The 20,889-nt window shown below is 41.7% G+C and overlaps 1 protein-coding gene and 1 long non-coding RNA gene across 2 annotated transcripts; one reads left to right on the top strand and one right to left on the bottom strand.

Moving 5' to 3' along the window:
- Positions 1-3,136: 3,136 nt before the first annotated feature.
- LOC125013781 lies at positions 3,137-20,789 on the bottom strand. The gene is made up of 3 exons (XR_007113404.1): positions 20,662-20,789; positions 19,001-19,071; positions 3,137-3,237 (listed from the first exon to the last, which is right to left on the bottom strand). It is a non-coding gene; the product is annotated as an uncharacterized LOC125013781 (long non-coding RNA).
- scrt2 (scratch family zinc finger 2) lies at positions 5,485-13,991 on the top strand. Its single transcript, XM_047594660.1, has 2 exons — positions 5,485-6,106; positions 9,539-13,991. The coding sequence occupies exons 1-2, from the start codon at positions 5,947-5,949 to the stop codon at positions 10,336-10,338; spliced, it is 960 nt and encodes a 319-aa protein (XP_047450616.1). The 5' UTR covers positions 5,485-5,946; the 3' UTR covers positions 10,339-13,991.
- Positions 20,790-20,889: the final 100 nt, after the last annotated feature.

The following is a 20,889-nucleotide window of genomic DNA, read 5'->3' as shown; positions in this document are numbered from 1 at the left end:
GTTAAAGATTTAGAGCCAACCATTATTCACCTGTGATATTTCTTTAATGTTTATGCTCAAAGTCTCAGTGTTAAACATAATGGAGAATTACATTAATGTGCGATCAGCAAACTATTGTGAGTTTACACTCAACCTTTTGTACAGTTCAGTTCAGTCTATAAAAGTGTTTTATATTCATGGATCCAATTTTATTTTTTGTGACACAGAGGACAACTGTGAAAGTAGCGAATTACAAATCCTCATATAATCGCATCGTAAATGACTTATTTTAACCCAACCCATCATCTTTGCTGTTTTTGTTGTCTAAACCAAGCAGTGAGTCAAAGAAAGCAGTGACACAGAACAAAAGAAAGTTAAACGGAAACTTATGGATGTATAAATCCCCCAGAGGATTCAAATCTCTGTCTTCTGATTGATTATTCCTTTCCAACGTGTATATGTGGACGTTTGTTGATCTTTCCAACCACCGGTTGATGTGCACAAATCAACTGATGGACGTGTGCAACGACACTCGGCCACCTTTCAAATATGTGGTGGTCTCGTAAAGATTAACTTCATATCCATGGACACTCATTAACTGATTCAATTTTGCCGTGAGACAGTACTGAAGTGAACAAAACGCAGCCACACCAACATTTTTTCACAAGCCGACGTTAAATCCAACCCAGCTACTATTCAAAGGCTGTTCATGTAGACCTTTTATCTTTAGGTGATTTCTTCACACTATTGGTCAGACAGGAACATATTGTCCAGTCAACTGAGATCAACATGGACAAATACGTTTAGATACAGGTAAGAAGCAAAACACCACTTGAATGTCCGGTATGAACCTTTATAGCTGCCTATAAAGACTGGAACAAAGGGGAGGCAGCTCTAGTCCGTCAAAGTTTCGTGAAACAAACCGCTCTTCTTTAATAATATCAACCTAAGGATTGGTGACACTCAAGTAAAAACAACCTCCAGTTCTGAACAAAACCAGGACATATATTAATGTAAGCTTTGTGTTGGCAAGAAAACTCACCACGTAAGACAACTTTAGACTAGACTTTGGACACACCTTCAGGTCGTAATTTGTGTTCAGATATGAGGTGTGTGTTCATACAAATTTTTTTCCCTTAAATGTTTAAACGAAGGTTTAAAACTATAACACATATTTTAGTCTGACTTTTATTTTTTACCATTGTAAAAAAGAAGAAGAAGAAGCTGACACATTTGTTCTCACTGGCTAACAATGGAGCTCCTCACTGAGCACGATAGTGGGCCGCTGGTAGAGATTTCACATGGTTTATAGCTCCCACTTTCACTGGGATTATTTATTGAACTGCCAGCGTGGCCTCTGCTCTGCACAGCCACCCAATGCCTGTGTGTCCCACAGTATGTTAGAGGAATTTATGCCACATGAACAGCGCACTGAGCTCGAGTTTAAGTGTTATTAAGAAGCATCACTCATGCATAGGATACTATTTACAGTAATACATTCACACATGCTGCGGCTTCCTATGACGCCTCTTGAAGGAAAAATGATGATAGATTGTGTGCAGGGTGTGAGGCTATAAGAGAGCAGCGAGGAGACAGAGAGGGAACTAGGTTTCAAGTATTCCACAGGCTAAATGAAGAACAAACATGCACCATACAAGACACTGAAGGAGAAAAGATTATCATCTGGAGATGAAAGGCAGTGAGAGAGGGAGGGAGGGAGAGAGAGATTCATTCACTGCCACACAGCTGTCTTATTTGCAAGGTGTTGAGAAACCACTTTTTTTTTTTTTTCCTCCAAGAGGATGAAAAGATTCTTCTGAAGCCAAAAGGGTCTGCTATCATTTTTGGGCAGCTTGAGCGGTAGAGATGTTATTAGCATAAATTATCTCCCCCACCAAAGAGATAGGAACATGCTAGCTCCTTTCTGCTTTTCACACTTAATTGCCCTATTTACTGAACAGTTGCCCACGGACAACAAACGCGCACACGCTCCAAGATGCATAGAGGACAACAGGCACACACAAGCCAAATAGGGCATGAGTGATACACTGAACTATGTGCCAAACAGCATTAGATACAGCGTGACTGGGGAGGTAGTTAAGGTCCATTCAGACTTTATGTTAGACTAAATCCACAGCATATTCTTAGATACTGGTCCCATGACCTTCTTCACTGGGCACTTCTGTGTGAAACGTGCGCATCATCATCATCAGCTGCCACAAAATAATGAAGAATAAAAAATTTTAATGTGATAAATACTTGTTGCATCTAAACTGAACCTATGTCCTTTTTTAAACGGTTTCCCCTTATAAAGAGCAAAACAGTGTCCTACTGTGGCAGCTTAAAAAAAGCCTCTCTGAAGTGACCCAGTAAGCAAAAGTGAGGTGAATTATAGATGGCTGCGCTTAATGGACTCTTAGCTTCTCTTCACATAGCCCGACAAGCTCAGAGTGTTTTTATATCAGCAGAGCCTAGAACAAGACATTTACGTTACAGGTTTTGTGGATGTGCATCCAAGTAAATGTCATATTTTCCGTCCAGTAATTCTTTAAGTGGTGTGTGAATTAGCCAAAAGTTAAATGATTAAACAGACCTCACGTGTCTGTAAATAGAGAGAATAAACTGATTTGTAGATGGGGTAATTGTCGGCAGCGTCCCTTGTGGAACAGCGTGAAGGAACAAATCAAGTAGACTGACTTCATTCATTTGGCCAGGTCATCTCCACAGCCCTGGAGGGCCATACAGGATGTTAATGAGGCTGATTGTATCACAGCCTCCCCCCCATCTGACCAGAGCAGAGCCCCCATCAGGCGCAGCGAAATAAAAACCATTCCTCCAGCCTGAGGGGGACAGTCACTATGGTAACGTCCCGAGGCAGTGACCACATGTCAGTGGGAGTCTGGAGGCCATAAGTGGACCGGAGCGCCGACATTAGGAGGAGGAGGAGGAGGAGGTGGAGGATGAAACAATTGGCAAGAAGTTTCCAGCTGCTGGATACAAGTAGTAACCCCGGAGATGCTCTCAGTCACAACATGTTTCTTCTTCTTTGTTCGTCACCGTTCGCCTCTAACATGTCGCTGACTTGTTGCACTCGCACTCTGATTTATTAGTAACATTCACACGTGATGAAATGAATTAATGCCATGGAGACAGAATCACCCTGAGCACAGAATATTTAATGTGGTGTTAGTGTAATCATGCTGGTTGATGCTGCTTCCAGTTACAGGTGGTTTCCTCCATCATGACGCAGTTTCCAGCCTGAGTTAAGGCAAATTTAACATGTCAGACATCTCATGGTTTCAGCTATTATGCCTAATGTTTTTCCCCCTGGTGCATTTTTTGGCCATGTACTATATTTCCAATATCTGGCTGAATTTCTCTGGAAAGTAGACAAAGCGGGAGGCAATAGATTCATCCATTAGTGATAAAAATAATCTTGGCCTTGGCTAAATTCTCCTGAGTCCTACTATCACAACCAAAATATTTTCTTGAACTCCCAAGAATAATTGTGTCATGTTTGGACTTGAAAGAGGTAAACCAGCTGTGCTCCACTGCACCTTACGAAGAGCAGAATAATGAGAGCTTCTGGCAGAGGTACGCCGCAGTTCAAGAGGAGACAGACTGCAGGGTTTGAGGAGCTGCTGGAAAGGTCAATACGAGCCAAGGAAGGTTCATTGTTCATTTAACCTCACCGCCCGGTGGAATAAAATCTGAAGAATAATTCAGCAGCTACACAGATTTTTTTTCTTTCTTATGAATGAACGAGGGTCTTTGAAACAACCCAAACCTATCAATACAAGAGGAAAAGTAATTATTTAAGAGCCTTTCTCCAGGAAATAACTCAAAACAGCTCCCTGTTTTAGATCCTTCCCCTGACCTTCCTCGTCCTTGCCTCTGCTCCATGAGCTTGGCTCGGTGACAGCGACGTCAACTTCTCCTGTAATGTACAATCACACATGTGAGATAAATCCTGACCGCGCTGATTTAACACCGTCCCCTCGGCCGCGGCCGAGCTGCAGGGTCACTGTTGGCGGCGAGCGTGATTTAGAGTGACCCGGACGAGAGGGCAAGCCTAAATGTCGGAGTAAATCTACGATACCTTTAACCACATTCTAGTGCAATTTTAGGAGCCTGATCAATATGAGAAATACAAAGTGTATTAAATAAGAATAAAGATTCAATTTGTTTATTGTTAAATGCACAGAAAAAACAGCAGTTTAGACCAAGTATCCCTCACTAACAACACTAAATAAATAAATTATTATTTTTTACATTTCTCTTTGGGGAAATGTTCGAATTAGCTGTAAATATCCCTGATGTAATCACATAACAGCATGACTACGTGTTGCATTCAAAAGAAATGTAGGATGTTGAGTAAAAAAATAAAACAAAATAATCAAGCTGCCAGTAAATTAACTACAGATCATCCTGAGTCCACTGATTAATCGAATGTGTTCTCTGATTACAGCTTCAAAATTCAAAGATTTGCTTTATTTGAATAGAAATATTTTAGAGTTTTGAATTATTCCATCTTAAATACTGTGTTTTGTGACATTCACAGTTTTTTTTTTTTTTTTAACAGCCATTAAGTGATTGCATAGGATTGGATGCTAATTAATCACACAAGCAAAGTGTTTCCTGTTGATAGCGAATCAAACAGGTGCATGATTTCTGTTTCACATTCACACTTGGGTCTCTTTTAGAAACGAGGTTTGATTTCTCTGTGTAGGTAAATATGTCTAATGAAAGCTGGAATGAAAACTAATGTATAATGCAGCATGAAAATCACAGAGTGAGCTAATGAATTCACACGAATGCAAAGCAAACCGAAGATAGGTGGCCAATTTAGTGAGCATGGATCTAATTCTGGATTTCACCCTAATCAAAAAAGATGTAATTAATTAATCAGATAATTCGCTGCCACGCATGGCAGGACACACATCTGTGCAGCGGTAATGGGGAGGGAGAGAGACAGGCTGAGCCGTGCAGCACTGGTACTTCCCTGTAGCCGGCTCGTCAACAGTGTAGGAATCCAGTGAGAAAAAAAAAAAAAAAAAAAAAAAAAAAAAGAAGGGTCCCAGACGCTGCGATAACCTCTCCTGTACTGTTTGTGTGCTCTTAGCATGTGAGTACAGTGCGGTGGGTCGAAGGGAAGGAGGGATCTGAGGCTGTTTGAGGTAACGGAGATGACATGAAGGAGGAAGCACCCGTACAAGACAAACATAAACTGTGCCACTTCATCTGAAAACAATGGGGGACAGGACACTGAGTGTGCTCTCATCCACATCTCCATTGTCTGCCCTCCTCTTTTACTCCTCCTCCGAGCATGGAGCATAAGCGGGGTGAAAGGGGGGAGGGGGAGGAGGAGGAGGAGGAGGAAGGGGAGGAGGGGGAGCAGCAGTGGGGGCAGTGGGGGTCTGGCTGTGTTCTTTCTCCTCTGTCTGTGTGCGAATGCACAGACGGTTCAGTAGTAATTTGATGTGTGTCCCCGGGGACATTTGATGGATTAAAGCTAAGCAGCTCCATTTCGCAGCACCACCTGATCTTCCACTGCCTGTGCCCCATATAAAGGCTGGCGTGATTGCTGATCTCAGCTAGTCTGACAGTCTCTCTCTCTCTCTCTCTCTCCCTCCTCTCTCTGTCTGTCTCCATCTCTTCTCTTCCTCACTGGTCCCTTAAGCCTGCTGCATCACAGGAGCTATCCAGTGCTGAACAGGATCGCTTTTATTTTTTATTTTTTTATTTTTCTGGGGGAAGCTGGGGGAGCCAGAGAGTATCACACAGCATTGCCGTCAGCCTTGTTCTCCACTGGTTTCCATGTTCTTTCTTATCTTATGTTTTTGGCCGCTGTCTCCATATTAACCACAAGGATTACCGTCAAGCCAGCTCTGCTTGTGTGCTTCCTCAGAGGGTCTTTTATTTTCGCTCATGCGTTTTTCTGAGCTCTGTGTTTTTATCCATTGAAACATGCCCCGCTCATTTTTGGTGAAGAAGATCAAGCTTGATGATTTCTCTTCGTCCAATGTGGCCACCTCCAACCATCATCACCACCTGGACGACTCGTTCACTTTTGCACGCTCCATCACAGACTCGGTGACCAGCCTTGGGGTTCGTCTCAGTGAGAATGGTGAGTTAACATGCCTCCAGTCTGAGCCGCTCCAGTTAAAGATGTGCCCGTAAACAGCTCCGGAGCTGATTTCAGCATGCCTGACATTTCCGCACTTAGCACAGATGGTATCCTCCTTTGTTTTGTTGTTTTTTTTTCTTTTTTCTGTTTTTTGTTTTTTCTGCTGGGAGAGATTTTCCTTTTGAGTCGGTCAATAACATGCGTGTAGTATGTAAATTAATGGGAGAAGTGACACGCAGCCTGCTGATTTTTTTGCACCAGTATCCTAAATAATCCTCTCCAGCGGCACCCCACCCCCATTACAGTGCTCCCAGACTTTTGTTTTTTTGACTTCAGTGAAGGGCAGGCACAATTCAGGTCACAGCCGCGGATTAGTTTATGTAAATAGGGAACAAAACGTGTGTCTAATCAGGAGAAGCTCCAGTTACGTATTTGTACGACTGCTGCTGCAGCAGTGTGGCGGATGCGCGCACACAGGCGATATCTGGTCATCATGTGGACTAAAAAATTCATGAATATGAGAGATGAGTATCGGATGATACATTTGTCCTTAGCCGTTATTGTCCTTGAGTTCCCATCACGGTCCGATCCTCCCTTGCCCCCCTCTTCCCATCCAAATGGAGCATGCACAGTCTCCCCACCCCCATCGCTCCACTACATCTTTCTCTTCCTTCCGGGCATTTGAAAACTAGCAGGGGTTAGAGTTTCAGCCGTGCAGGCCTATCGCCGCCACAAGAGACCTCAACACACTGTACAGTAGAGCCAGGAGGGAGGTGGGGAGCTGGGCTGAAGGGGTAGTGATGGGAAGGAGAAAAAGGAGACAAAAATGCTTGGGGCAGCAATGAGACTGATCACGTGACTGAGGTTGTACAGTAAACACGAAGAAAGGCACATAGCTGCACTGTGGTCAACACACCGACCGGCCTCGCTAAGCTCCAGTCGGAGCGGAGAGGCGACCTTCACTTTCACGGTGTGCTTTAAGCTCGTCGCTTCCATTTTGTGGCCACGTTTAGGGGGCCATATGTGAGTCTTTGTTGTGATTTCTTAGGATGTTTTCACAGAGAGAGAGAGGCGTCACAGGGCTCAGCTAAATGCTGTGATGATACCCACCTGTTATCCAACCATGTCAGTACCAGGGTGAAATTTAAAGGGACTGAGATTTGAGGATTTAAAAAAAAATGTGCTGTTTGTGCCAAAAGAGACTGAACGGTCTTGCAAAACTAAAAATAACTAACTGGGTTTAACGCTAAGGAATTATGACAATAAAATGATATATTTAGGAAACAGCTTGGACTGAAAGTCTTTCAGCTCCCGTGCTTCAGGATTTCATATAACCATTTAAGAACCCATCTGGATAATTTCTGTCACTCTCTATTGTTCTTGAATCTATTGTTCAACACCGTGAAAAATAAGCATTATAATAAAAGCAAGCGAAGAACAATAAAGCTCTACTCCGGTGTCGACAAAAAGCTGTTTAATTTGAACAAAAGAATTATATTTCCGTGCCGAGTAAAGAAAAAGGGTAAAATAAATGAATTCACAGCGTGGCTGAAACACCTAACATCAGCACTTCTGCCGTGCCAGCAGATTTTCCTTTCCCCCCATTGTGGAGACATTTGACTTGAGTGTCTGTCGAACAACAAAGAGGGGTGGCTGAGAGGGTCCATTAATTACATGCTTGCTTTGCATTACAGAAATGAGCCTATGAGCTGTAAAGGCTGATACAGCGCGGGTCCTAAATGATGAGCTGCGTGTCTGACCTTGGGTAACTGAAACATAGTAAACACCTGTGCAGCATAGTACGTTTTGTTGATTAAAAAAAAAAAAAAAAATCTAAAAAATAAAGAGCATGTTGTTGTCGTACATGGTGCAAAGACCACTCAGCTCAAATCACAACAGTTTATAGAGCGGCTGTAAAACAGGTGGGTTGTTGAAGCAGCAGAATTTGTGCATTTAACTCTAGGAATTCAATCTAATATTAAGCCTTTTTTTAAAATAATTTTAAAATGAATGTTTTTTTTTTTTTTTTTTGTCTCTCTTGGACAAACGGCGTCTGTTTGAAACGGTCCTGCAGTGCAGCATAATAATGTGTGCCTAGGCCTGGTGTTTCCCTGTCCCCAGGTGTCATGGTCCTGTCTTTGACAAAGTGGGTATGTGATCTGAAACCCTCTGGAATAGAGACGATGTAGTAAGAGAGCACTTGAGCTGATTTCTTAATGGCTTGTTTCTTGAAGGTACTTCAGCGTGCTCGCTGGTGTAGACAGGTGACCCTCTTCACAAACAATGTGCATGATGCCATGTCTCACACTGTCAGTGCTCCAGCACGCCGTGCTCAATAAACTATTATTATGTGTCGCAGATACTTGATCTGTTCCTCGCGTTATTTCTATCTTCTCCAGCACTCGACGGTTCCAACAGCTGCACTATTTTACAGATGATAGCCTATTGATCAGTTCAAAACTTTGAATTTCATTAAAAGGCAGTCAATACCTAATTTCCACTGCTTGCTGCACAGTGCTTAGGAATGGCTTTTTTTTCTTCCTGCAGTTGTGCACTATCTGTCTGAGGAAAAGGAATTTCTCTACATTTTATATTTACACTCACATGTTTAACTACAGAATATCAGCCCTGGAGGTGAAAATGCATTTAGTATGTATCCAGCTCTTGAGATTCACAGCACAGGAATATATCAAGTTCTATTTGGATGCATTTAGCTGCCAGCAAGCCTTTTAGCTCCACTGGCACCGAGCAGCTTCGGTGGGAAACGGAAGACATGAAAGATGCCAACAAAAATATATCTCTCTGAAATCATGCTCTATACAGTTGGAGACATTTAAATCACTTATGGCTCTTTGTGCTTTGCTGCATTATGTTTAAAGCTACTTGAAGATGTAGAATAAAAATCCTACAGGATGTAAGCAGCAATGTAAGTAGTTAACGTGCCAAAATATGCAATACTTTGCAGCAAAAAAAAGGAAGAAAGGAAGAAAGAAAGAAAGAAAGAAAGAAAAAATATCACGTGTTAAAATATTCCATTCTGGGGAATTTAGAGATGAGACTTGGTTCTATGTGTTTGGCTTTATATGTGATGGGAATCAGAAAAAAAAAAAAAGATGTATTTAAGAGGACCTTCAATGTTCATCTTCCTGCATAGGAGCAACTTCTTTGATGAGCTATTATCCATCGCTCATTCTCAGCCTAAAATTGCAACCCTCCTAAATGCAGCTAAGCACGTCAAGTTTCCCTGCATCACTGAACTATTGTTTGTGCAACCTGTGAGTTCTGGAAAAACGCAATTAGCTCTGTGCTGACACTCGCCATTTTACAAAGGGCAATCATCCAACGTTATAATCATGTAATCACCAGCATGTCACTGTGTCCTTATCCATCACAACCCCTGGCCAACTGTGTCTGCGTGTGTCTCTTACCCAGGATACATCCAGGATTACATCACACCATCTGTATACCAGGGGGAGAAGAAGATGGAGCACAAGCTGGCTTCACCGGTGTCAGACCCCCTGTACACCCAGGTGAGCGGCGGAGAGGAGTACTGTGACCCCGACCTGAAGCACCCCGACAGCCCCCAGTCTGGCATGACAGCCAGCGGCTTCTACAGTGGTGAATCGGAGGCCCTGGCCGAGGGTTACACCATGGATGCCTTCTTCATCTCTGACGGGCGCTCGAGGCGGAAGGGGGACGGCGAGAGTCGCGGAGAAGGCTCGAGGAGCAGCAGTGCCAACGGCGGGGCGCAGGAGAGAGGAGTCGGCACGGCTCGCCACACCTGCAACGAGTGCGGCAAGACGTACGCCACCTCCTCCAACCTCAGCAGACACAAGCAGACGCACCGCAGCCTGGACAGCAAGATGGCCCGCAAGTGTCCCACCTGTGCTAAAGTGTACGTGTCCATGCCGGCGTTGGCCATGCACATCCTCACCCATGACCTCAAGCACAAGTGCGATGTGTGCAGCAAGGCCTTCAGCCGGCCGTGGCTGCTTCAAGGTCACATGCGCTCACACACGGGGGAGAAGCCCTTTGCCTGCGCCCATTGTGGCAAAGCCTTTGCTGACCGTTCAAACCTCCGCGCCCACATGCAAACACACTCTGCCTTCAAGCACTACAGATGCAAGCGCTGCAATAAGACCTTCGCTCTCAAGTCCTACCTGAACAAGCACTATGAGTCAGCTTGCTTCAAGGGCTCTGCAGACGAAGACGACTCTGGATCAGAAGACTAACCACAAGGAAGAAGCAAAATTTTGAACCCCTGTTGTAGGTTCACAACCAATAACCCTGCTCACTCTACCCTCCATGCCTTTTTTCTTCCCTTTTTTTAGAAAGCAATATTTTCACTGAGATTACGTGAAGAAACTCTAATGATTATGGCAAAGACAATTTCAAAAGATGCTGGATTTTTTCCCTGCACAGTAGCTAATCGTCCACAGAAACATACAATCAAACAACCTTCCCCCAAATAGAGACTGTAGATGATAGTTGTACACAATTCAGCAACATGTGCTCGCACGGATGTGGGAACATGTGAACGCATATGAACACACAGACACGCTTGCACATATACACACACACACACACACACACACACACACTCACACACAAACACGCTCATGTACACACATACACAATTATATATGAGGCCTGGCATGTGAATTTTTATCAATGACTATAATGATATTGATATCAATAGTAATAATATTTAGATTCCTGATATTTTATAGGAAATAGTAATGAGAAAATGAAAAAAAAACATAAAAAAGGACTAACAGTGTTCTTTTGTTTTTTTAGAGACAAAATGACCTCTTGTATTTTTATGCTGCTTTTTATTTGCTAAGAATTGAATTCTTTTGCAACTGCCAACATGAACTTTTTATGAAAATGTGAACTATGACAGTATTTGCAAAAAAAGGGAGATCATTTTCAAAAGGTAAAAAGACAACCCCCTTTTTTCCACACCAATGTTTCAATTCAACGGATGTTATTTTTCTATTTGATTTTTCTAAATTTATTTTTTTGTGCTTCTTATCCCTTGTTGATGGAACGCATCTTTGTAACTGTGGGTAAACTCATTTAAATAAGCTATACAAGATCATAGGTCATCCAATTCAAACCTGCAAGAGCAGTGATTTTTAAAACGCTGGCCTGTTGAACAGGTTATCACACTCTCCGTCTGATCAAATTCATAGTCTCACCCTGACGTGTACGGACTCGGACAAAAACACTGAGAGCCACACCAAATGATCTATCGTTATAAGTGCCATGCGCGGTCGTCTATAGCAATGAAAACTCTCGTTGTTCTTCCTCCACCATGGTGGCTTGCATAAACTCTGCTGCCTTTATGGTGCATCGTCCAGTCTTAATGAGCAATCTTCACCCAGTGTTTGAGGTGCTCCCCTCCCCTCCCCCCCCGCCCGGCGCCAGTGTTACCTCAGGGTGAAGGAATGGACTCAACACACCCTCAGTTACAAAGTGACAGTCAGATTATTCTGTTCGTCTGTTTTATACGTCGCTAAAAGCTCCGCCCACGGTTTTAGATGCATACCATCTATTTATCATGTAAATACTTTATTTATCTACCTATTTATTTATTTATTGGTTGATTTACCTTATTTTGTGTATTTATTGAAGACTCGCTTATTTATCATGTATTTATTTATTGTTTATAATTTAAAAAATGAACATCCATTGACCTTGTAAGATGCTGCTGATCTTCAAAGAAAATGTTTATATGCATGAAAACTGTAGAGAGTCCACGGGACTTAGTTTTTTAAAGAGGAACAATGTACAGTACCAGTGCTAGAACGACTTCCAACGAATGAATGCAGAATTATTATTATTATTATTTTCTTTTTTTTCGTGGCAATAACTTTAATGACACAGCAATTGACATGTATAACAATCACAGCTGTCTTGTTTGCAGTCGACTTAGGGCAATAAAAAGAAACAATGAAAACAAAATGCTAAAAAAAAAAAAGAAAATCTTCATCTTGCTGTTTATCTAAAGTCTGCAGCCTCCGTGTGACCTAAGAGTTTGGGCCCTTTTTTGTCTTTAAATCTCAGGCAATGAATAGCTCTCAGAGATGGCTGAGGTGGGCAAAGATGTCGGCCATAAAACCCTTAAAGTAACAGAGTGGAATAATAGGTGTGATGTGGTTACACCAAGCTTGTTAGGGTGCGAAAGCAATAACGATGGTGATGAGTTAACAACGAGCCCAAAACTGCTTAAGTGCTAATTTAACCAGGTAAGGAGATATCTAGTGGTGGCCGAAAAATCTCATTTAACTCCCATTTTCCACTGCTACCGAACGTGTGTGCGCAGTTTAAACATCTCTCTGAGACGCCTGTGTGTCATAACCAGCACCAACGGGAGTGACCCTGACGTGGCCCCGCATTGGCGGAGAAAGTTTCCGAGGCTGCTGTGATAAAACAACGCGGCGTAACGCAACTCCCACATAATTCGTCCCTCCCCTCCCCACCAGCCGTCCTCATCCTGTCCCAACTGCCTCTAAACAGACGCAGCGAGGATGAGATGTGCTGAAGTGGGATTGGCGGAGGGTGGCGGAGTGTGGGAGGATAACAGGTGTTTGCAGACAGACTGCAGATAGGGAGCGTAATTGAGTCGGTGAGCGACCTCCAAGGGGAAGGTCAGGCACCAGCAGGCAAATGCACTGTCAGCTATTTGCATATTCCAAATGGACGACGCGATCGCAGTAATGCTGAGCTCAAACTAAAAAACAAAACAAAAAACAAAATACAAAACAACAAATCAAAAAGAAAAAAAAAACACAAAACAGGAGGAGAAAGGCGAGTAAAGAGGAGCTTCTGCTCTGTTCATCCATCCTCCCCTCCCCGTCTCCATCATCCTGTCAATGGCCGCCTAAGTGCTACAGCTGAATCACTGCATGATAGCATCCAAACCACCTGTCTCCTGATTAACTTGCAGAACACGACGCTGTATGATCAAACTAATGCAGGAATCATTGCGTCCAGCAGATTTCCTTTTTCTGCACCTTTTATGTTTTACTGTGGGAGCCGGATTTAATGTATCTTCAGAACCCGGGGAATGTGTTTTAATAAGCCAGATAAAAGCACTGAGATCATTAAAAACATCAATTGGAAAATGTACTGTATCTGTAGGCTCGCAGCGAAAACTGGCAGTGTTACAAACCTCAGAGAAAACACTAATTGCAGACAGAAAGGAGGCACAATTTGATCCCAAACGACTGGATTTAGACGTAGGGAAACATTGTTCCTCTTTGATAATTTTGTAAATATACTTGTAAATATATCACAGCAATAATATGACAATGCATGTAGACATTTAATTGCTCTTTTTTCTATTCATGTTGTCTTTTTTTATGAAAAAGAGAAGACAAATACAGGTACCAATTGCAGTCTGGGTGGCCACGCGAATCAGGGAGTGTCTTGATTAAAAAGCTATCTGTTGTAAGTCACAAACAAAACCTTCAAACTCTGTGTATTCTCAAAGATTTGATCATGTTATGTATGATTTTTTTTTCGGGTTTCTTTTTGTTCTTGTTTTCTTTTATTTATGTGCCCGGCTTGGCTGCGCAATGAAAAAGTGCCAAAAAGTATGATTTCCATGACAAAAGCCTTCAACATATGGTTGGCTGCTTGAAACCTTCCATATGGTCCTCAAAGAAAAAAAACACTGATTAAGATTTTCCACTTTCTTTCTCATTCTCTCTCTCTTCCTCTCTCTCTCTCTCTCTCTCTCTCTCTCTGTTCCAGCTGAGTATGAAGAAACTTAAGCCATGATTGCTGAGGGGTGTTTTGATTTATCTTGTTCTGCTACAATTAATAATGATGACAACAATAGCAATGATAACGTTAATAAAAACAATAGCACAAGGAACCTGCAAGCGCTCTCGTATTTCTTTTAATATCCATTTTTATAAAAGGTAAAATGTCTATTTAATATATTTTCTTGATTATTTTTAATTACTGGAACACGCGCGCACGCCCTGCAAATGTTCAACGGCACGCTTAGAAAAGTCTGGTATCTGTTTGGAGTAGCCCTTAGTCAACATTAACACTGTGTGTAATTATAGCTCCCATCAGCTGCAGTCCTCTCTGTCAATGTTTGGGGGATTTTATGAGCTTTACTGTCAATTTACTAACTTTTAATATCGCCCCAGTGAGGTGCAGAAATGCCAGTAGTATCCTTTGTTTTTCGCAGCACACACGGCGACAGCGAGAACGGTCAGAGGACCCGACAGAACCGACGCAGCTTTGAATAAGAGTTCCTGAGTTGCAGGCGTTATCAAAAGAAGAGGCATCTGTTCCACCACTATTAAGCCCTTCCTGGTCATTAAATTTTAATGGAACATTGATTTTATGCTGGAAGTACTCTTCCTGAGTGACTCAAAAGCCAGAGAAAAATATGGAACAAAATAAAAATGAATCATGACAGCGGACAGGGATTATTATTCTGGGGCTTTTCTTGATTGGTTTCCAGGGAATATACAACACTTGAATTCAATCGCTTGTGTCCTTCAGTGTCCTCCAGCAGCACAGCGGCAGTATAATGAGACAGCAGGCAGAGCCGAGCGGAGACTCAGAAACAAGACACTCCTCTCTTCAGCGTGCAGTGATTGCCCTTGCTGTTGCTTCTAGGCTAGTTTTGCTGCTAAAGCTATGAAATAAATTGTCATATCAGCTTTCACGTGTTGAGCCAAATGGCACAGTGTCGATTCGTTGGAACCGAACGACAGTTCGCGGTGCTGCAGATCAAGATGTGTCACGCTGCACATCAGCATTCAGGCGCAGTGCTCACTCAAACTTTACCCCAGCAGCTGTTGTCCCTTATCAGATTTTATGATGAAAGTAAATAACTGATTTCATTACATGGCAATGGACTGTAAAATGGGGACCCGTGGAATCCAATTACATCACCCGTGGGTGTGCTGTGTGTGTAACAACAGTGAGCGATCAGCACTGGGAGGCAGGTAGGGCGGCTGTGGCCCTGCATACATATCCCTCCGACACTCCACACAGCGCGGCACGCTGCCAGCGCCGCCCACTGCCACTCGCACTCTCACCATGTCAGGTAAATTATTAAAAACCGCCTGCGAAACGAACGCGCTACACTCTCTCTTCAAAGACATTGACCTGAGAACGCAGTCGTCTTCTGAGTGACTGGCTGAGAGAAAAGATAACTGCCTCCTGATGGGGTTACCGCAAGGTTAGCGCAGAAACACAAAGCAGCAGATACAGATATTAAAGATTACAGGTGGGGGGAGGACACACTGTGCTTTGGATAATCTGTTGATTAATCAATTATCCGGGCAACTAAATTCAGATTTACATGTGAGTATTTTATTTTAATTCTCTGACTTCTTCTATTTGCTGTTTGTCTTGACTACTATGACAATAGGAACATTTTCATTTTTAAATCAATCACTTTGCTGGATAACAATAAATAAATAATTATGTTCTCAGATTTTGGTCTGTTACTGTATGGCTGCTCAAACAAATGATCTTCTGGGGTTTTTGTAAAGCTGCCAATCCACAGTCAACAGCCCAACGTAAAAATGGGTCTGATTCCAGCTTGACTTATACAACATGTGATGGTAGACTGATTATTTCATCAGACAGAACATTTGAACACATCACCATTTAGACATAATAAATAATAATAATAATAATAATAATAATAATAATCTGCAGAGGACTTGATGAAGATAAAGCCACTTGCTTGGTTTAGCCTAAGGATGTTTATTCAGATTATAATTTGCTATTTATTCTTTTTATTATCTCTACGGCAGGGTGAGTCGATAAATAGTATTGAGTTGGAACAAAGTCAATAAACAATTAATCACTTCAAGGGTTTTGAAACATTAATTGAACAAAACAAGACAAATGAAAATATCGGCTTAAGCTCCCTTTATATAGATCTGAAATGTATTGATTCGACGAGGACCAAAAAGATAGAAGACGATTTGAAACAACAGTTTAAAGGGGGTAAATGTTTAAACAGATGCTACTGTGGAATTCAAAACCACTCGTGGAAAAGCCTCTCTGTTGCAGCTGGTGTATTTCTGTTGTTAACAGGTGACCCTGCAAACAACAAGTCATTTTTGTAATTAGATAAACCATCAATGCTAAATTCAGGTTCTCCTCAACTGGTGCCGGCCTTCGTTTTGACCCTTGTCATACATCTGGCGCCATCTGTTGGCTGATCACCAACTGTCAGCATGAACAATTCAACAACAATAAACAGGCTACGACTGCTCAACCAGATAAAGCAGCTCTCTAAATGAAAACTCACAACCAGAACGACCAACAGAGAGCCAGCCTACACGCATACTGACCAATGTCACACAACGAGAGGTTAGGTTAGTGCTGTAAACCCATTTGGACCAACCAGCTGGAACTGCCCCTTTAAGAGCTAACAGTTTGTCTTTTTACATTCTGCATCACAGGAGAGATGCTCATTAAAAGCGCCTCCATTCCTCACTGTTTCATCAAGTGAGACTGCCAAGCTCTTTAACTCAGTGTTCTTGATGTTTGTGCTGTTTGTGTAAAACCCATCTGTTTCCTCGTCTCTCTCTTGGCAGAGGGTCCACCTCATCCGTATGCTTCTCTTTTTGAAGTCATGTCAAAATCGCATTTTTATGCATCTTAGATATCCAACTTGTCATCAGCACTCAGGCAAAAGTCGAGGAGGGCACTCCTTAAATAGCTCCTTTTCCTTTCATATACAGCGCACGCACAAACAAGGATGGAAAAGGAACTGGAGATATTAACATTAACCTGCTACTTTTTTGTTCAGCTAACAAAACTGATATACAAGTATATTTTTCAGCCTCTTTGGATGCAAGGATTTTATGTTTTCATTCGTTTTTTTCATTAGGCACACCAGTGAAAACGAGTGTAGTCTGCTAACAACAGTCCTGCACTAAATCCTCCTTCGTGACGGTTATAATGTTTAGTTCATGTTGCAACAGAAATGCGGTGATTCAACTGTGTGACCACTTTGGAGGATGTAGTTTATGGTGTTATGAAGCTGGATTGAATTAAACATAAAATTGTTTCTGTTATATGAGATTAAAAAAAATAAAAATAGAAACAATTCAGTAGTACTACAAACCACATGAAAACACAGTTGAATCAAAAGCTCTCCCAGTTATTTTAAACAAATGATGAATACCATAAACCTACACAACGCTAACATTTAGTGCAAGTCTGTCGTATTAGAATCCATCTGTTTTCATTAGTGCACCTGATCAACTGGCCAAGTAAGAGTATATTTGGGTTTTGGACTGTAGCTTGGATAAAACAGCACAAGTTTTTCTTAAAAAAAAGACAACCAAAAATAGTCCACTGATTAATTGCAAACAAAAAAACTATCAGTTGCCGCCCTAATTATTTGTTTTACGTAATCTCAACAACCGCGGTGTGACTTTCTCTGTTGATATTTAATCTTGAGCAGCTAAAGATGGAGATTCTGTTTTTGGTGTAAGGTTAATGAACTGAACTAAGTGTAGATGGAAATAAAGACCGCGGCTTAATCCACATCTATATAACCTCTCTCCACAGCACCGCTTGTTCTCTCTCCGGATGAGATTTGGAGAGCAAATTTATTTCAAGGCAAGGGAGATCATTAAACGAGAAATCTCATTCTGAGCAGCTGTACCAGAAGGAGGGAGCGTAGAAAATAATTTCATAGATTTAGGCCGCCAGAGCCATCGGTGAATAATCAACATCACTGAACAAATCAGTCACACGTTCAGCCACAAACGCAGCGACATCCGTTTCTAAACAGCGTCGCAGTTTCACACACACTCATCCACCACAAAGCCACAGTCTGAAAAAAAGAAAAAAAAATCGGAATAATTGTCACTTTAAAAGCATGTCGATGTGTAAAAGAATAAAGGAGGAAGCATAAATAAATATAGCTCACTTCCCTGTCGGAAAGCTGGCAGGTAATATTCTACAGCTGCTCTAAGTGTGACAATCCCACAGGGAATAAAATCTAATATTAACAGCAAATCATTATGTGGGAACTGTTCTTCCGTGACCTGCCGCTGTACCTGTGTGACTAACTCAATCTGAGTAATTGAGATATGTTAGCAAATACAATACAGTCGTGCTGTGACAGCAGAGGGTCACGCAGAGTGTAGTGGGACTCCGAACGCACCTCGGCACCGGAGACAATTTGCATGTCTATATGTGCTGACTGACAGGGTCTTGATGTGACGCTGGCTTGTTCTGGTGTGTGATGAAGTGGTTTTTGATTGACGGCAAAGTAGCAACTTGACTACAGCATAATGTACTTTTTTTTTTTTTTTACTTCACTGTAGTTATTCATACAGAAACACTCAGTCATGCAGCCAGCTGTATGATCCATGTCAGCATATTATAGTCGAGAGTTTTTCACGATTCTCATGTCAGCTAAATTTAAAAGAAACAAAGTTGGTTTTCCAAGCTAAGCTGTTTTGGGAATTGGGACATTATACACGTATTGTTCCTTTTACTGCGCTGTGACAAAAAATAATGATTGCATTCACTTCAGAACCTAAATTATAGGACACATTTTATTCAGCTTTATTGTAAAATGGTATATATTATACCAATTCCGCTGTTAATGATTACATACTATATATAAACCTGCTTCATGTTGTAACTGATTCCCCCGTGACCAATTAATCAACATAAAAAGGCGCTGCCATTGCAGTTCAAAGAATTTGTAATAATTCAATATAATGGCCTTCCTTTCCTGTCCAAGAAATCATTTTTAATTGTCTCATTAGAAGATGCTGTAGGAGTGGGCTGGAGAGAGAAAAAAAAAAAAACAAAACAAAAAAAACAATAGTTCTGTTTCCGCTCCACTGCTGAAGATCTTTGAAGCTTTCCACTTACCTGTGCAAAGCTGCGAGCCCAGACGTCCTTTTGTTTGTAACCACAGCAACCTGCCGAGGGCTTTGAAATCCCTGCAAAAAATAGAATATCACAAAGTAGTGCCCTTTGAAGGAGGAAGCCTATATCATGCAGCAGTCGACGACACAAAACACTGACCTCATTAAAAACTATTGTCACCAAAGGATTCTTGGCTCGTAGCGCTTCTTTTTAACTGCATGACTAATTGCTGGATGTGAATTTTGATGAGAAAGAGTTTGGCCCTGAATTGTGTTTAGTGTGTAGTTTAGCAGCACATGGACGAGCAATCAAACACTCAACAGGCCTGTTTACACGCTAAAAATCAAAACGGTTAACCCTAATCTTCAGTTTAAAAAAAAAAAAAAAAAACACACCTTAAAAATGTTTTATCAGCTTGTTACACTCAGAACTACTTTAGAACATGACTTTGACGACTTGTTTCAGAAGTCTGCAGAAGAAAATAACACATTTTGGGGGGAGTTTCAGAAAACCCTGCTGGTTGAAGCACACAAGGTTTTTACATAATTAACATCTCCAGTCAGTATTTATGAACACAAAACATAACTACATAGGATTGTATACTGTGTTTTTTTTGCTCGTTTTGTTAGGATTATTTTTTTATTTTTGTCTAGACGTGTGATAATTACTTGAGATTTTTCTAGATTCTACTTAGAAATGTGAACATTAATGTTACTAACGTTCATATAATCAAAATAAAGAATGAGGTGCTGGATAATGAGAGGGTCAAAAGCATCAGCCCCTTTTAAGTTCACTGAGCACAGTTGATACGCGTTGAGAAATTAGCAATCAGCTGACTAGCACAGAGCAGGGAGAAAACATACAGTGAGCCTGAGAGGCGAAATAGAGAACAATGAGGAGCTGTTCTGAAGTGATAAAAGTTGCAAAGGAGGGAGTCACGCAGCTGCAGGGGTCAGGCAGAGGATGAGCGTGACAGAAAGATGTGAGGCCTCGGTCAGGGAGGAACAGGTAGGACGGACTTCCTCTTTCTTCTTCCTCTTTATTTCTAGGGCGCTGTCCCAGGGGATTGGAGGACCAAAGTGTCCAGGGGTCGGGACCGACACGTCCACCAACTAAGGGAGAGTTAAGGCTAAACCATGACTCCTCCCCACCTGTAGCCAACCAATCATATCAATTTTGTTGAAACTAATATGATGATGTGAAACTACTGAAAATCAGACTTTTCTGGGACGTTGGCCAAGACTAACTGAACAGATAAGGTACATATTTAAATAAATAGCTTAAATTGACAGCACAAAATCGTTTTTTCCGGAAGAATTAAGAAACACTAAATGGGCATTAATTAGTTGGAAGAAATGAATAAAACATATAAAGAGGGAGAAATTGTTAATTCTGCAACTACAGTTTCACTTCAAAGTCCAGAATAAGCCAGTCTAGGTGGCTGACATTGGATTTTAGTGACCCCAAACATAAAATGTAATGGCAAAACAGTGGCAGTACAAGAGGGAAAGCTCTGATGAACCAGTAAACATGACTTACCCAGCAGCACCTAACAAACTATGTCAGCTACAGGCCTGGAAACAATGGGAAGCATTTGGTAGCTAAAGCACCATATGTCCTGGGAGGTGATAAGAGACCAAAAGCAAAGTGAATATAAGACTTACATTCATTAAGTGGTCACAAACACAACTGCATATTCACGCAAGTTAAGTTGCTCCGTCCGTATCTGCTGAGTGTGGGACTTGCTAACAAATTCAAATTAAATTTGATGACACTGTAGTGTGTAAACTCTGGTGAATGGCTTACTCATTAGCTGGATAATTTACAGCAGCTTTGTAAACACTGCGCTGTCCTTTATCTCTCACTGTAACAGCAAATGCGAGTAAATGAAC

This window comes from Mugil cephalus, chromosome 1 (assembly GCF_022458985.1).
Source record: "Mugil cephalus isolate CIBA_MC_2020 chromosome 1, CIBA_Mcephalus_1.1, whole genome shotgun sequence".
NCBI lineage: Eukaryota > Metazoa > Chordata > Actinopteri > Mugiliformes > Mugilidae > Mugil > Mugil cephalus.
This window is presented reverse-complemented; position numbering and strand designations above follow the sequence as displayed.